Source organism: Urocitellus parryii, chromosome 12, assembly GCF_045843805.1.
Source record: "Urocitellus parryii isolate mUroPar1 chromosome 12, mUroPar1.hap1, whole genome shotgun sequence".
Lineage (NCBI taxonomy): Eukaryota > Metazoa > Chordata > Mammalia > Rodentia > Sciuridae > Urocitellus > Urocitellus parryii.
The window spans coordinates 59,875,807-59,893,855 of record NC_135542.1 but is presented as its reverse complement, the minus strand read 5'-3'; the positions used below and the strand labels follow the sequence as shown (position 1 = coordinate 59,893,855).

At 32.9% G+C, this 18,049-nt stretch overlaps 1 protein-coding gene across 1 annotated transcript in view; it reads left to right on the top strand.

The window, feature by feature from the left end:
• Window positions 1-18,049, top strand: part of Strn (striatin) — a 105,893-nt gene that overhangs the window by 40,117 nt on the left and 47,727 nt on the right. The window contains exons 2-3 of the mRNA XM_026405876.2: window positions 2,569-2,672; window positions 12,315-12,388. Of these exons, the coding sequence (XP_026261661.2) occupies window positions 2,569-2,672; window positions 12,315-12,388 (178 nt within the window). The remainder of the gene's footprint in view (window positions 1-2,568; window positions 2,673-12,314; window positions 12,389-18,049) is intronic.

Sequence of the window (18,049 nt, the reverse complement as noted above, 5' to 3'; positions counted from 1 at the left end):
AAAACAAAATGAAACCTGCCTTTTCTACTAATATTTTTAGTGTTAGATTAAAAAAAATTTTTTTTTAAATTTAAAAAATTTTATTTTTATAGTTCTGGGGATTGAACCTAGGCCCTTGCATGTTCTGATAAACGTGCTTTACCGTTGAACTATACCATCACTCCTGACCCCAATTTTAAAACTCCAGCTAGCTTTTGTTTTAATCCTCATTTTCTCCAATGATGTACAGTGCCACCTTGAGCTTATACTAAATTTCTACATTGATTTGGATTTTTGGATTGTCCTTATATAAGTGCCGTTTTTAAAGTTAACTATTGGATTATGGCTTGAAATATTTTAAGACTTTTAAATAATTTTTGTTTATTATTTATTGTTCCATGTGAGCTTTAGAATTATGTATGGTTTTGTTTTCTAAAATTGCTGGTATTTTAATTGATCTCATGTGATATTTAAAGATATTTTTAGGGAGAAAAAATTTTTGTAATGCTGAGTTTGTTTAAGAACATGGTATTTATTCACATTTTTTCATGTCATTTTTTTGTTCCCTAGCATTAAAATTTTCTTTGTATAACTCTAATTATTAGATTTTCCTGGCATTCATTCATATTATTTGCAAATGGTAACAATATTTCCTCTTTTCTATATTTTTTGTGTTTTCTTGACTAAATTACATTGGCCTGTACCTCTAGCACAATGTTAAACTTTTGTGGTGAAAATAGATATTCTTATTTTGTGTCTTTGGCAGGAATGGTGTTCTGTAATCATGAAGGAGTATCACTAATATTTCGGTTACTCTTAGGTTTGTCTTTTCCACATACTCCCGTCTTCTCTGTAGTCATTCTCTTTGATAATTCTGGGGCTTTTCTTTTGATTAAATATTTAAATAACCTAGTATGAATTGGTAGGAGGATAGGAAGCAGGTATATGTGGAAATTGGGGACGTTGTTAGTGGATTGGAGACTGAGTCACCGTATTAGAGTTTTATAGGCTGACATTTCAGAATCATCCAAGATCTGTAATGATAGCATAAATACAGAACTAATCAAAGCATATAGAGAAGATAAAATTGATATTTAATGTTATCATTATTTTGATTGATTGAATTGAGTAGATTATTGCATTTATTAAAGCCATTTTAAGAGTATAAAATTCTATGGCAAAGCATACAAATTCATGCTAATGTTTACTTTAGACTAAGATTTAATTTTGTCAGCTTTAAGTGCCTGTGTCACTATTCTACTCAGGTAAAATAATTATCTCATTGTAGAATATGTAATTCCAAAAACTTCAGTATCATTGAAGTAGAAATAGATACTGTGGATATTTAATGCCTTTTCCTTTGTGTATATAATTGCTTTCACACTACTTTTAATCATTTCAATAAGACTCGTGAAATTCAATCAATTGAAATGTCAATTTTAAGAGCTCATTGGAATGAAAATGAAAACATTACTGTACCTACATCTTGAAGATTATAAGAAGATTGCTAAATTAGATTTTATGTTATTGTGGTACTAATAGAAATGAGTCCTTTAAATTAAACAGAATTTAATGGTTTACTCATTAAACTTTAGTTGGACGATTCTCCTAATTCTTTAGGGATGTAGTAAGGTCATCTATAAATGTAAAGTTCTTGCTTACTTGGTAAAGCAAGTGGAAAACATTGTGGAAAAACATTGTTTTCTGTTTTAGTGGATTCATATAATAGAAATTGGAGGAATAGGGAAACATATGAGAATGAATAGTGATAGCGTTCCTTGAGGAAACTTAAATAAAGCCCCTCCCTCACTTACAGTTAACATGAATTACTTGAATGACTTAATGTTTACAACATAGTTTTAATTCCTTAAATGGAAATTATTTTATTTCTACTTAAAAAAAATAACTCTGGCTCTTTCCTAGTCTCTCTGTTTTACTGAAGATAAAAGGGATTTTTTAATGGTTTATTTCCTGTAAGTAATTCTTTGGTGGGAAGCAGGAAAAGGCAGATGTCTCTGGTTTTCTTTTTTTTGCCTTTCACTTTCTTTTCTCCTGCATATAACAAATCCTAAAACAGATTTGAGAGGTTGGGAAGTTTTGTTATTTGTAGGGAAGGGCTAGGATAAAATCACTCAAGACAAAGAATTCCTTGTAAAATTTCAATATATGGTTAAACTGAGACTTTTAATTTGGAAGGAGATTATAATAGTTCATATGATTTTGCTCCCCCTATCCCTTTACTCTTTATGAAATAAAGAAACCATCTCAAAAGTTTAAGAGAAAAACCCTGAGCAAACTACTGCATACCTTGCATTTGCTTGCATTGGCTGTTTTAGATGATCAGCTCTTAGAGGATCTGGACTATGAGTTGTAACATCCAGTCTGAATTAAACTGCATATAGGTGTCTTTTTTTTAAATCTTTTGTCTCCTTGCAGTCTGTGCTTTTCTTTATTTTTATATACTTTGTGACAGAAATGGAAAAAAATCATATATAATTATCCTATTTTCTAAAGATTCTTTGTTCAACTGAATTTTTAAAAATATGTATTTGGTCTAAATTGAGTTTTGTCTCTTTGTTCCCTACATAGGCCCAGATTGCCTTTCTTCAGGGGGAAAGGAAAGGTCAAGAAAATTTGAAAAAGGATCTGGTGAGGAGGATCAAAATGTTGGAATATGCTCTTAAACAGGAAAGGTAAATCAATAAAATGGAAGGTTGTGTTCTCTCAAATGACAAAATAATTTTTCCATCTTTCTTGAAGTAAATCCAAATTTTAATACTGTATAATCTTGAATTAAGGAGTATCTGTAATAAACATTTTTATATATGGTTATAATATACTAATCTTACTATGGTGATCAATAAACTGAGTTATATGATTTCAAATCTTTTTCCTTTCTTAAGAAGTGTTTGTACTTACTGAACTGTCATTATCCATTTTTAAAGGGCTAAAATAGCTTTTGAATTGTAAATTGTGTCTATAAAGTTTCCTGTGATTTAATATGAATTTGATATAATTTCTTTAAAAAATTGATCAGATCTGGCAGCCTATGCTGAGAGTTTCGTAGACTGTTTTTGGCATTTTATTGTTTTGTCATCAGCTATTCCTTTCTCTCTAGAAGCTAATTTTACATTTATTTTGCTAGTGTCTAAGATATGTAAGTAACGATATTTGTGTCACAAGTTAAGGAAAATAGGTCTTGTATGAGAGTTTTGCAGGTTATATGAATTAAGTTTATATACTTCGGTGGATGGTCTTTGGTTGTGTGTGTGTGTGTGTTTATGAGAAATCTAAGGCAGTTCATTGCTTTAGGTAATTAAGTATTTGGTAGTTGATATTGAAATTCTTTATTGTCAGTTTTTTGCTTTGTTTTTTAAATCACTTATTTTTTGAAGTTGGTAAATGGACTATTTGTAAAACTGCCATAAAATAGAACTTAGGTAGTATTTATGAATATTGAGACATAAATATTTTTATTAGAACTTGTGTTCATCTTCATATAAGATCATTAAATAGTACCAGACTTTTTATCTCTTAGTAAAAAAAAAAAAATAGTTGATTTTTTTTTTCATACTTTGAGAGGTTGGTTGAAAGTTGGAGAGATAAAAAGAAAAACATTTTTTGAAGTATGTAATCTGGGAATTTTTGACATCTTAGGCCTTCTAAATTATACATTTAACCAAAGAAAGAATTTAGCATTAATAATGGTAAATTTTTTTTAATAACTACTGTGTTCTAGGCCCTAAAGACTTAGAATTAAGTAATGTGCATAGAGAAGCAGAGTTATAGTAGAGCTGAGTTAGGTCCCTCAGGATTGGTTCTAAAACCTGTATTGTTTACCAGCATATTATACTGTCTTGCAAGGTAGGAGAACTGAAATACACGAATACTGAAGTAACCAGAGCAGGTGCATGGGAGTGTATTCAGACTTGTAAACCACTAAAGTGTATGAAGTGTGATAGTTTCTATGGTAGATGTATGTATAGGCTATACAAGGGGTCACAAAGAAGGGACTCGATATTATCTGGAAGTAGTAAGGAGGGCATAATTAGAGGAGGTGAAGCTTCAATAGCAACATAGATAATAAGAAGGTGCTTGCCAGTTAGGCAAGGTGCAGGAAGTAGAACATGTTTGACCTGGAACAAAGCCTTTTGGTGTATTCAGAAAATTGTAGTCATTGCGTGTAAAGAGTAGGGTGTTAGTTGTGATTTCATCACTGATAACATGGTAGGGGAGGGCCAAGTTAGATCATGGAGTTTAGAATACCGAAGGAGAGCTACCTAAGGAGTTCAGACTTTTACCTTACATATGATAGGAAACATGGAAAATTTTCAAGTACTTTTTATTCCAAAATTATCTTCAACTGACAGCACCTTTTAAGTATAATAAATTAAGGAATAAAAAAACATTTCTTCAAGTCCTGGAGCTCTAGAATATTTCCAGTGTTTTCCATTCTAAAATTGTTTTCCTAATGCTTAAATGCCAAGAATTAAAAAGAAAATGTTTTTGATTGAGGAAAATTTGAGACCCAACAATGGAAAGACTAGTACCTTTTATGTACATCTCCAAGATTTAATAGATAATGTTTGTCATTCTTGTTTTAGCGTGGTCTGTATAAGAGTAAATTCCAGACATCTTGTCATTTTTCCTATAAATACTTAAGAGCTAAGGCATGTGATGTTGTGTTGCTGTGTAGATTTTCTAAGTAGTCCCACTTTAATATAAAAAATTATTTGAGGGCTGGGTATGTGGCTCAAGCGGTAGGGCGCTCGCCTGGCCAGCGTGCGGCCCAGATTCGATCCTCAGCACCACATACAAACAAAGATGTTGTGTCCGCCGAAAACTAAAAAATAATAAATAAATATTTAAAAAAATTCTCTCTCTTAAAAAAAATTATTTGAAAACTGAATTTTTATCATTGTAGCAATGAATTTATTAAATTATTCCTTACAGTGTAATAAAAATTACAAAATAAGCAAATTTTCAGTTAGTTTTTCAAGAATACAAAGTGTATAATCCAAGATTTATTCAGAAACATTTATTCTCAGGAACTTCAAATACTATATAAAATACAGTTCTGAAACATTTCTCCAGTGTTGTTTTTCTCCATTCACTGCCACTTTTCTTTTATCTGAATTAATGTAAGAATTCACCTGTCTTCCTTGCCTCTAATATTTCCATTTTCTAGTCTGTTTTCCTTATCCACAGGACTCACTTTCTGAAACACAAATGGAATAGTTATGTTATAGCCCTACTTAAAAATATCTAGCCGATTTCAAAGTTATTTTGCAACTAGGTCCTTTCTCTAGTCCCTTCAGAGAACTCCATTCCTTCTAATACTAAATACACTGTAAAACTGCTGTTTGACCCACTCTCTATTTTTCTTATTCACTTTTATGGCACTCCTTTTGACAGAAATACCCCCCTCTATTAATTCATTTGTCTTACTAGAAAATTCTTACTGTTCTTTTGAGGCTTAGATAAAATCATTATCTTCTTTTTGATAGCTTTGTTTGACATGACCTGTTATAGAATTAGATAATCCCTTATCTATATTCCTGTAACACTTGATATAACCCTTGTAAGTTCTTATCATAGTGTGCTATAGTTATTTACATTCCTGTCTCTTAGGCATCTTCTTACTTCCATCCCTACCTGACTGCAAGCCACAGGTTATTCCCAGCAGTCAGCACACTGCCTTGCACGTTGTAGGAATTCAGTAATAGTTAATTGAAATTAGTCATTTTTTTTAGCATCAACATTTAAGATGTTATTGGGTATGCTATGTTTTATTTCCAGCACATTATTGTAACAGACTTTAACAACAAAGCTAGAATGAAACTTATTTAGTTTATTATAGTTATCAAACAATTTTTTTCAATAAGTGCCAATTGGGGGGAACCTGACACTTTTGTCAAATATGAGTTGTTAGACATGAAATCTGCTTATTTATCCTGTAGTCAGAGGATAGTGAAGATACTTTGCTAGCACAATGAGCTTGAAGTATTAAAACAATGGGAAGCAATATGAGTAAGGAAGTATATTTTAACATTGGCTTCAAAAGTATATTATTAGGCTTAAGGAGGGTTTTGTAAAATATTTCTTAGTGAATTTAACAAGTCAGTAGAGAGAGCATGATTTAACAGTTCTTTACATATTTTGTTTTTGTATGTGTGGGGCTGGGCATTGAAACCAGCCTTGTGCATGCTTATATAAATTGTTATGAAATGTTGGGTGTCTTTTTTGTTTGTTTGTATTGGTACCAGGGATTGAACCCGGTGAACCTGAGCCACATCCCCAGCACTTTTTATATTTTATTTAGAGACAGGGTCTCACTGAATTGGTTAGGCCTCACTAAATTACTGGGGCTGGCTTTGAATTTGTAATCCTTCTGCCTCAGCTTCTGTCACTGGGATTACAGGTATGTGCCAAGATGCCCAAGCAAAATGTTACTTCTTAATGTTATTGTTTTTGTTATATTTATTTTGTAGAATGCTTTCTGTTCCTTCTTGTTAATTGCACTGCAGTTTTTCCTAAGACCACTAGAATGCACTAGAATGCAATATTTTCTGCTTATAAATGTGTTTCTTTTTCCTTTTTTGTTTTTATGTAGACATAAATTCATAAATTTTCTTCTCACTTTATTTTAAAAGCCTTAATATAACCTTTCCTTGGACCATGTAGGTTCAGTTGCTATTTGGGCTCCTATGGAAATAGTATTACTTTGTCTTATGGTAGATGAAGTATATTTCTGGAAAATCTGAAGAATGACAATGACATTAAGAATCTTGTTTACTTTCTGGTAATTGTAAGTCAAATTAATTATAAATCTTTACTACTTAAGATCAACATTATTGTAAATATGTTGAAATAGATTTAGAAAAAAATTAGTCTGGTGATAATATTTCTCATTAAGAAACATTGGGAATAGAAATCCCCAGTGAACAAAAACAATTGAGACACAGGAAATAGAAATAACTTGGACCAAACATATTTACTAAAAAAATTTTTAAAAGATAGATACATACAGTAAATTAATCAAATAACTACAAAAATAGATCCCTTCTGCTTTAGTTTACTGATTTCCTTCCCAAGGAAATCATATTAGTGAATGGCTTATCTATCATGTATCTTTCCAAAATATTTTGTGCATGTGAAATTCTCTTTCCCACACACAAACACCCCCCACACCCACACCACATACGGAGGCATGTTGTGTATAATATTTTAGATCTTGCATTTTTGCTTAAGCTTAGAGATCAGTTCATATTAGCATATAACTATTGTTACTTCTTATTTTCTTATTCCTTCTTAATCGGTTACATGTTATTACAAAACCTTTTCTACATATACATAGGCATAAAGACAGATAAGAAATACTCATGTACCCAGCATTAGTTGCCTATAATTTTTATAGGTTTTTTTAAGACTCCTCTCTATATAAAACTGGCAAATCAAAAATAATTTGATTTTTCTGTTGTAACTGCAAAATGAGTATTATTGCAACATAATCATGAAAGATTTGAGTAACATATCTGACCAAATAATTTTCATTTCCTTTATATTTTTTTGAGTTATAAAAACATTAATATAAATGCTTCAATTAATTTTTTAAATTATTTATTCTAATTTGTTATACATGACAGCAGAATGCATTTCAGTTTATATTATACATATAGAGCACAATTTTTCATGTTTCTGGTTGTATAAAAAGTAGAGTCACACCATTTGTGTCTTCATACATGTACTTAGGGTAATGATGTCCATTTCATTCTACCATCTTTCCTACCCCTATACCTCCTGACTTCCCCTCCATTCCCTTTGCCCTATTTAAAGTTCCTCCATTCCTCCCATGCTCCTTCCCCCATCCCCATTATGGATCAGCATCCTCCTGTCAGAGAAAACATTTGGCATTTGTATTTGGGGGATTGGCTTATTGGCATAATATTCTCAAACTCCATCCATTTACCTGCAAATGCCATGATTTTATTCTTTTTTAATGTTGAGTAATATTCCACTGTGTATATATACCACAGTTTCTTTATCAGTTCATCTACTGAAGTGTATCTAGGTTGGTTCCCCAATTTTGCTATTGTGAATTGTGCTGCTGTAAACATTGCTGTGGCTGAGTCCCTGTAGTATGCTTTTTAAAAGTCTTTTGGGTATAAACTGAGGAGTGGGATAACTGGGTCAAATGGTGATTCCATTCCCAGTTTTCCAAGGATTCTCCATACTGCATTCCATATTGGCTGTACCAATTTGCAGTCCCACCAGCAATGTATGAGTGTGCCTTTTCCCCCACATCCTCGCCAACAGTTATTGTTCTTTGTATTCTTAAATAACTGCCATATTGACTGGATTGAGTTGAAATCTTAGTTTTGATTTGCATTTCTCTAATTGATAGAGATGTTGAACATTTTTTCATATATTTGTCGATTGATTGTATATTCTCTTCTGCAAAATGTCTCTTCAATTCCTTGGCCTATTTGTTGATTGGGTTTTCTTGTTTTTTTTGCTGTTAAGATTTTTTAGTTCTTTATATATACTGGAGATTAGTGCTCTATCTGATGTGCATGTGGTAAGAATTTGCTCTCATTCTGTAGGCTCTCTATTCCCCTCACTGATTGTTTCTTTTGCTGAGAAGATGCTTTTGAGTTTGAATTCATCCTGTTTATTGATTCTTGATTTTATTTCTTGTGCTATAGGAGTCTTATTAAGGAAGTTGGGGCCTAATCTGACGTGATGGAAATTTCGGCCTACTTTTTCTTCTAATAGACGCAGTGTCTCTAGTTTAATTCCTAGGTCCTTGATCCGATTTGAGTTGATTTTTATGCATGGTGAGAGATAGGGGTTTAATTTTATTTTGTTTCATATGGATTTCCAGTTTTCCCAGCACCATTTGTTGAGTAAGCTATCTTTTCTCCAACATATATGTTTTTGGCACCTTTGTCTAATATGAAATAACTATAATTATGTGGGTTTGTCTCTGTGTTCTCTATTCCATACCATTGGTCTACAAGTCTGTTTTGGTGCCAATACGATGCAGTTTTTGTTACTATTGCTCTGTAGTATAGTGATGCCATCTGCTTCGCTCTTTCTGCTAAGGATTGCTTTAGCTATTCTGGGTCTCTTATTTTTCCAGATGAATTTCATGATTGTTTTTTCTATTTCTGTGAGGAATGTCATTCATTTTGACAACATTAATTCTGCCTACCCAAGAACAAAGGAGATCTTTCTATCTTCTAAGGTCTTCTTTAATTTCTTCCTTTAGTGTTCTGTAATTTTCATTGTAGAGGTCTTTCACCTCTTTCATTGATTCTCAAGCATTTTATTTAATTTTTTTGAGGTTATTGTAAATGACCTAGTTTTCCTAGTTTCTCTTTCAGAGGATTTGTCACTGATGTACAGAAATTCCTTTGATTTATGTGTGTTGATTTTATGTCCTGTTACTTTGCTGAATTCATTTATTAGTTCTATAAGTTTTCTGGTAGAGTTTTTTGGATCCTCTAGATACAGAATCATGTTGTCATTGATAGTTTTTGAGTTCTTCTTTTCTTATGTTTATCCCTTTAATTTCTTTCATCTAATTGCACTGGCTAGAGTTTCAAGAACTACGTTGAATAGAAGTGATGAAAGAGGACATCCCTGCCTTGTTCCAGTTTTTAGAGGGAATGCTTTCAATTTCTTTCCATTTAGAATGATGTTGGCCTGGAGCTTAGTGTAGATAGCTTTTACAATGTTGAGGTATGTTCCTGATATCTCTAGTTTTTCTAGTGTTTTGAACATGGGGGTGCTGTATTTGTCAAATACTTTTTCTGCATCTATTGAGATGATCATATGGTTCTTACCTTTAAGTCTATTGACGTGATGAATTACATTTATTGATTTTCGTATGTTGAACCAACCTTGCATCCCCAGGATGAACCCCACTTGATTGTGGTGTACTATCTTTTGATATGTTTTTGTATTCAGTTTGCCAGAATTTTAGCATCTATGTTCGTTAGAGATATTGGTCTGAAGTTTTCTTTCTTTGATGTGTCTTTGTCTGGTTTTAGAATCAGGTTGATATTGGCCTCATAAATGTGTTTGGAAGTGTTCTTTTTTTTTCTATTTCATGAAATAATTTGAGGAGTATTGGTATTAATTCTTCTTTTAAAGTTTTTGTACAACTCAGCCATGTATCCATCCTGTCCTGGGCTTTTCTTGGTTGGTAGGCTTCTGATGGTGTCTTCTATTTCATTGCTTGAATTGATTTGTTTAAATTGTGTATATCATCCACATTCATCATATGACTCTAGATTTTTGTCAATGCCTTTGATATTTTCTGTTTTATTGGAGTACAAATTTTCATAATAATTTCTGATTATCTTCTGTATTCTGTACTGTAGTGTCCGTCAATAAATAATAATAATACAGTCAAATTGGAAATTTCCTCCGGTAGTGTCCATCAATAAATCAATAATTGTAATTAATCACATCAATACACTTAAAGATAAGAATTATATGATCATATTTCCTTTTTTATCACGGATGTTAGTGATTTGAATTTTCTCCCTCTCTTTGTTAGCATAGCTAAGGGTTTATCAATTTATTTATTTTTTCAAAGAAACAACTTTTTGTTTTGTCATTTTTAAATTATTTCTTTTGTTTCAACTTCATTGATTTCAGCTCTGATTTTAATTATTTCTTGTCTTCTGCTTTTGGTGTTGATATATTATTCTTTTTCTAGGGCTTTAAGATGTAACATTAGTTCATTTATTTGACTTTTTCTTCTAAGGAATGAATTTCATGCAATGAAGTTTCCTCTTAGTACTGCCTTCATAGTGTCCCAGATTTTTCAATATGTTGTATTAGTGTTCTCATTTACCTCTAAGAATTTTTTAATATCCTCCTTGATGTCTTTTGCAACCATTGTTCATTTAATAGCATATTATTTAGTCTCCAGGTGTTATAGTAGCTTTTTTTTTTATCATTGATTTCTAATTTCATTCCATTATGATCTGATAGAATGCAGGTTAGTATCTTTACTTTTTTGTATTTGCTAAGAGTTGCTTTGTGGAATAACAGGGTCTATTTTAGAGAAGGATCCATGTGCTGCTGAGAAGAAAGTGTATTTGCTTGTTGAATGAAATATTCTATATATGTCAGTTAAGTCTAAGTTATTGAGTTCTATAGTTTCTTTGTTCAGCTTTTGTTTGGAAGATCTAGCCAGTGGTGAGAGGTGTGTTAAAGTTACCCAGAATTACTGTGTTGTGGTTTATTTGAACTTGAGAAGAGTTTGTTTGATGAACGTAGATGCTCCATTGTTTGGGACATATATATTTATAAGTGTTATATCTTGTTGATGTATGGTTCCCTTAAGGAGTATGCAGTGTCTGTCTTTAGCTCTTTTTATTAACTTTGGCTTGAAGTCTACTTTATTTGATATGATTTTTTATAAAGAAAAAAAATCTTATTTGACCATTTTCTTTTTCTTCCTTCTATAGTATTGCATTTGGTTTTTAAAATTATTGTTGTTTTATTATTATCTCAGTCTTAAAGCAATGATTATTTGTCACTGGCTTCAGTATTTTGGGGAGAAAATCAAAATACATAAATGCATTAATCAGATATGGCCATTTTAAAATTATCCTTTTAAAATTTTCTCTGTATCTGGATTATTTTTCTAATCTCGTGGTTAAATCTGACATGGTTAATTCAAGATGGGTAAATCTCAGTAACCAGAAATAATGACATTTTCTTAACTTTTAGAAGGACACAGCCTTTTCATTGACAGATCTAAATAAAAGATAAAGGATATCTTGACTAAGACAATTTTTTTATTACTACTAGAATATTTTATTCAATACTGATGATTCAATACTTTTAATGGTTCACCATAAGTATACATGGCAAATTGTAAATAATCTAAATTACTGTGTTTTAAAAACAAAACAAAACTCAATTTTGGGAAAAGTTAATCTTAACACATTTATTTCATAGTCCACCCCCCCTTTTTTATTGCTTTTGATTTAATAGTAAAGTTCAATTTTAAGTCATTAAGAAAATTTGAATACTGTAGAAACTAGAATGTTAGGTGGTTGATTTGAAATTACAGGAAGATTTATGATTCCTAGTGTTATTCATTAGTTATGATGACACTGATGTTATAACAACAAAAACAAAAAAGGCAGGTGTTTTTGTGATAATGACTTTAACACCATGGAAGACCTTAAGCCTTGAAAATTCTAGGAGTGTTAAGCCAGGACTACCACATAAACTGCTCCTGTTATATAACATAAAGTTCATTTAAATGTGTTTTAAGATGATTGATATTTTTGTCATTTCTTTGTTAGAGCCAAATACCACAAGTTGAAATATGGGACAGAATTGAATCAAGGAGATATGAAGCCTCCAAGCTATGATTCTGGTAAGTTAGTTTTAAAGGAAGCTTAAGTAATAAAAAGAAGTTAATGACTAATATTTTGTAGCAACAACATTTATAAATATAATTTAATTTCTAATCATTTGCATGTTTTTCTGATCTGCTAATCTGTTGGCATTAATCATTTTGTATCCTGTAGATAATTTCCCACCACCTTCCTTCCTTTTCCTTCTTCCTCTTTCTTTTAGTTCCCCATTTTCTGCTTATGTTCTACACTTATTGGAAAGTTTCAGGCTTCATGGGGTAACATGCACCAACATAACCTTGTCTTGCTGGGTCCTTCTAGTATTAATGGAAACTTTGAGATGCACAGTACAAAGTACATGATGCCCTTGAAATCCTGAGAAAGAGTAGGAACTATAAAGGTAAGAGATTTCTTTTTCAAAGCACAGGGGAATTCCTAATCCTTTAAACCTGATTTAGCACCTGCACCTGCGTGGGGGATGGAGGCCAGATTACTCTGCATGGTTTGGGCTGGAGGTGAAAAGACCACATGGACACAGATTTTCAGAAAGGAGCGGCCGTGGGGACGGCACTGCTCTGCTACCTCAAGAGTCCTCTCCTGCTCTGGAAGGCAAGAGAGCCAGTGCACCCAGAATTGCTTTATTTATACGGAAAAGACAACAAAGGACTTTCGATAGAATATTCTACATTGAATAAGGCAAGGGATAAGGTTTTAAGGGAGTTGCCCAGTCCCATTGGGTAACGCTCAAGTCCAGAGCTGAGGCAAATTTATTTGCCAGCTGAAGTTCATGAAGGTCATTTGCTTTGTACAGCACATGGTGTGTGATTCCAGTCCGACACCCCCTTTACTCAAGGGGAGTACTGAGAGGGGATGCTTAGCTCATGGGCAGGGCGGCTCCCACACTGACTGCTCAGTTTCAGACTGTTTTGGCCTTTCTCATGCACAGAAAATTCTATCCTATAAGCAGAACGTGTTTTAACAGGTGAAACATTTATCTTTTTATATTATTTCTTCTTTTTCTTTCCCCTGCCTTCCTCTTTACCCACCAAATAATAGAAAGTAGTACTTGTAAACAACATAGATATAATTCACTTATTAGTAGGTATAAAGGAAAGTGAGAAAAACTGTTCAGAAGTTATCACATAGGTGAATTTGGGGCATGATTTCAGATTAAATTCCTCAAATATCTAAGGATTTTTTCTTCATATTTCAAGTACTGAAAACTGTAATTTATCACTTGCTGAAATTTCTACCTATGCTAGGAGCTTTAGAAACTACAATTATTTTATTATTATTTTTAGTTATACATGATAATAGAATGTAATTTGACTTATCATACATATGTGGAGTATAAATTCCCATTCTTGTGGTTGTACATGATGTGGAGTTACACTGTTCATGTATTCATATATGAACATAGGAAAGTTATTTCTGATTCATTCTGCTGTCTTCCTTCTTCCCATCTCCCCTCCCTTCTCCCCATTCCCCCTTCCCTGGTCCCAGTCAGGTTAACCTCCACCAATACCCCCCTCCTTGTGAGTCAGCATCTACATATCAGAACGTTCAACCTTTGTTTTGCTCCCAAAACAAAGGTTTGGCTTATTTCGCTTAGCATGATAGCTTCTAGTTCTATTCATTTACCTGCAAATGCCATAATTTCGTTCTTCTTTATACTTGAGTAATATTCCACTGTATATATGTACCACATTTTCTTTATCCATTCATCTATTTAAGGGTACCTGGGTTGGTTCCATAGCTTAGATATTGTGAATTGAGCTCTTATAAACATTGATGTGGCCACATCACTATAGTATGCTGATTTGAGGAGTACAATAACTGGGTCAAATAGTGGTTCCATTCCAAGTAGAAACTATAATTCTTAAAATAGTTATTCAGTAAATAAAATATTGTTCTCATGTCATGTATGTGTAATTTTAGCTCACAGAAGTAGACACGTTTTCCAAATTTCCATTAAATGATGAAGTGTAGAGCTGAATCCAGGTCTACCTGAAAAGAAAACTGATAAGGACTACTTTAATGTCAGAAGAAGACCAGGAGAGTAGAAACTAACAGAAGAGAGAGTTCCAAAGGAAGGAATGTTCATCACTGCTGATGAATTAATTCCTAGAGGGCTAAAGAGTATCTGTCAGATTAGTGGCACACAGGTCATTCATTGGGTTACTGAGAACATAATTGGAAGCAGTTAAGAAACAGGTGATGGCAGAATCAAAGATGTCAGTATAAAATGAAGACCAAATGCAGTCAGCCATTTTAGATGCTTAGCTTATGAAAGTGAGGAAGGACTGAAGGGCAACAGCTAAAAGATAACCTGGGGTCAGAGAGACTGTGCGTAAGTGGTTGGGGCAGGGTTCATAAATAAGGAGCCAATAAAAGGGAAAGAGTTGATACACTCAGATTAGGAAGGTATCTGAAGAAATGACTGGGATTGGATTCTGAATATAACGGCAGACACATTGGAGGAAGAACATATTTCTTGTTATTATCAAGAGAGAAACATAGAAAGTCAGGTAACAGATTGTAAGTTTGAGTTTCACTTTGGATGGTGGGTATTTGAGGGAATGTCCTCTTAATAGCTTTATGTATGAGACATTATCTACAAAGAGTTGATCAGACTTTTAAGAAAAGCAGAGAAAGTTTATAATACTGTTTGTGAAGAGGAAGACAAATTCACTAGGAGTTAGTAGCATTGAGAAAACCTAAGGGTTTGGTTAAGTTGTTGTTTTGTTGCAAAAGTCATTTTTCTTTAAAGAAATTTAAATAATAATATGAAAATTATATCTCTAGTACTCATAATGGCTTTGTATAGAACTGTATTTCCATCTGGTATTATTTTTCTCCTCCCTTTAAGACTTCTTTTAACATATTTTGTAATATGGGATGCTGGTAATAAGTTTTTTCAGCTTTTGTATATCTTGCTATCATTGTTTCTAATAAGATGTCTGCTATTATGCTTATCTTTGTTCCTCTGTATATAATGTATCCCTTTTTTTGGCTGCTTTTAAGATTTTCTCTTTATCATTGGTTCTAAACAAATTTCTTTGTTTCTTTTTTTTCTTTTTTTTAACTGAGGAATAAACCCAGGGCCTTGCATATGCTAGGGAAATCCTGTACCATTGAACAACATCCCAGCCCTTTTATTTTAAGACAGGGTATCACAAAGTTGCTGAGGCTGGCCTTGAATTTAGAATCCTCCTGCCTTGGCCTTCCAAGTACCTGGGATTATAGGCATGTGCCACCATATTTAGCTAAAAAAGTTTATTATGATGTTCTGTAAAATAAAATAAAAATGTTTATTATGATATAAAAATGTTTACTATGATGTACTGTAGTTACTTTTCTCCACAGTGTTTCTTAGGCTTGGGGTTTAATGAGTTTCTTTGACCAGTGGGTTTATAGTTTGTATGAAATCTGGAACTTTTTGGTCATTATTTCTTCAGATACTCTTTGTTTTTCCTCCCTGTGTTAAAAGCTAGAAACTCCTAGAAACTCTTTTATCAAGGCAGTAGCTGGGACAGTCATAAGGTTCATCCCTTTGCTTGCCTTCTCTCAAGGATCACTATCTTTTGGAAAACATTGTTTCATTTGTTTTTGTTTGTTTATTGGTGCTAGGGATTAATCCCATGGATGTTTAACCAGAGTTACATCCTGAGCCATTTTCATTGTTTATTTAGAGACGGGGCTTTGCTAAGGACCCACTAAATTTCTGAGCTGATCTCAATCTTGTGATTCTACTACCTTAGTTGCTGAAATTATAGGTGTGTGCCACTGTGCCCAGCTCATTTGTTTTGTTTCAGGCAGGAGGGTAAATGTAAATCCCTGTTACAGAAACTATACAGGATGTAGCAGTCATATTATCAAGAAATTAAACTATTAGCTATTTTATTTATTGATTTATTTTGGTACTGGAGATTGAATCCAGGTGTGCATTACCACTGAGCTACATTTCCAGTCATTTTTGTTTTGTTTTGAGACAGGATCTCACTAACTTACTGAGGTTGGCCTTGAACTTCTGGTCCTTCTGACTTAGCCTCCTGAGTCACCAGGATTATAGGTGTTCTCCATTGTGCCAGAGCTACCTTAAAATCCTTACTTTAATATAAAGCTACTTTTTAAATTTCATAAGGCAAAAATGAATCTGATAGTTGATAATTACTTACTAGAAAGGACTACAACTTGGCCTACCATGTAAGAATAAGAGTAATTTGTCTTTTAAGAGGATGGAAGTACATTATTTTTTGACTGGTCTTAACTTACTTTTTATTAAGGCATAATTTTTTAAGGTATAATTTCTGTACAGTAAAATTTATCATCCTTAGTGTTTTCACAAACACATAGTTTGTGGGAATTGAACCCTGGATCTCATGCATGCTAGGTAAGTGCTCTACCACTGAGCAACATCCCTAGCCCAGAATATAGCCTTTTTTGATCTGGTTTAACTCACTTCACATAATGCATTTGAGATTCATCCATGTTGGTTGGGTATCAGTTGTTCATTCCTTGTTCTTATTGAGTTAATGTACCATATTTACACAACATCATTAGCTGCCAAAGTAGTCAGTTTAGTATATCTGAGGATGGCATAGAAAGGATTTAGGCCTGTTCTGATGGGAGATTAAATAACCTCAACATTTCTTTTCACATCTGAAAATTTTAAAATCTTAAAGTGTCAGTGTACATGCTCTTACTTGGCAAGTACAGGTTATTCAGTAGACTGAAGGCTATAAATTGTAACATAATTATGTTATGAATAGTTCCTGAATTGCAAAATTCATAGAACAATGTAATTTTTTTCTTTCCACATTTTTAGTTGGTGCATTGTATTTGTACATAATGATGGGAATTTGTTGTTACATATTTATACATGCTCACAATATAACAATATAATTTGTCTAATATCATTTTCCAGCATTCCCCCTACTCCCATATCATTTTTTCATAAAGTATTAGGACATTATTTTTGCCCTCCCCTGCAAAACACACACACACACACACACACACACACACACACACACACAGTTTGCCAGTATATCCTCTTTGAACTTATCCCAAAGTAATCTTTCTTTTGGAGTTAAATTAATTTCTTTCCTCCACAGTCACCTCCAGTCCATTCTGTTACTATTTCTTTAAAATTTTACAGAACTCTCCTGAGTTATTTTAGGAGAAAACAAAACACAAGATATGATTCTTACTTTTATTCATATTTCTCCAGTTTTTTATAATTGTTGTAATAATATATGGAGGAAAGTGCTGGGACTCTGGAGGGAGTCAGGAAGGATTTTTTACACTTACAACTGTGTTTCCAAGGAACCTGAAAATTATTCTCTAAAACTTAGCTTTTCCTCTTTAAGATAGGGATAAACATGAATTTTTTTAATTTGTAAGAATTGAAAGAGAAGGAGCTGGGCTAGTGGCACATGCTTATATTCCCAACTACTCAAGAGACTGAGGCAGGAGGAGTGCAAATTTGGGGCCAGCCCCAGCAACTTAGCAAGACCCTGTCCAAAAATTTAAAAATAAAAGGGGCTGGGGACATAGCTCAGTGGTAGAGTACCCCTGGATTCAATCCCCAGTACCAATCAATCAATCAATCAATTAATAAGGAAAGAGATAATATATATATATGTATTTTAACATAGATATGGGAACACAATAAGTATGCA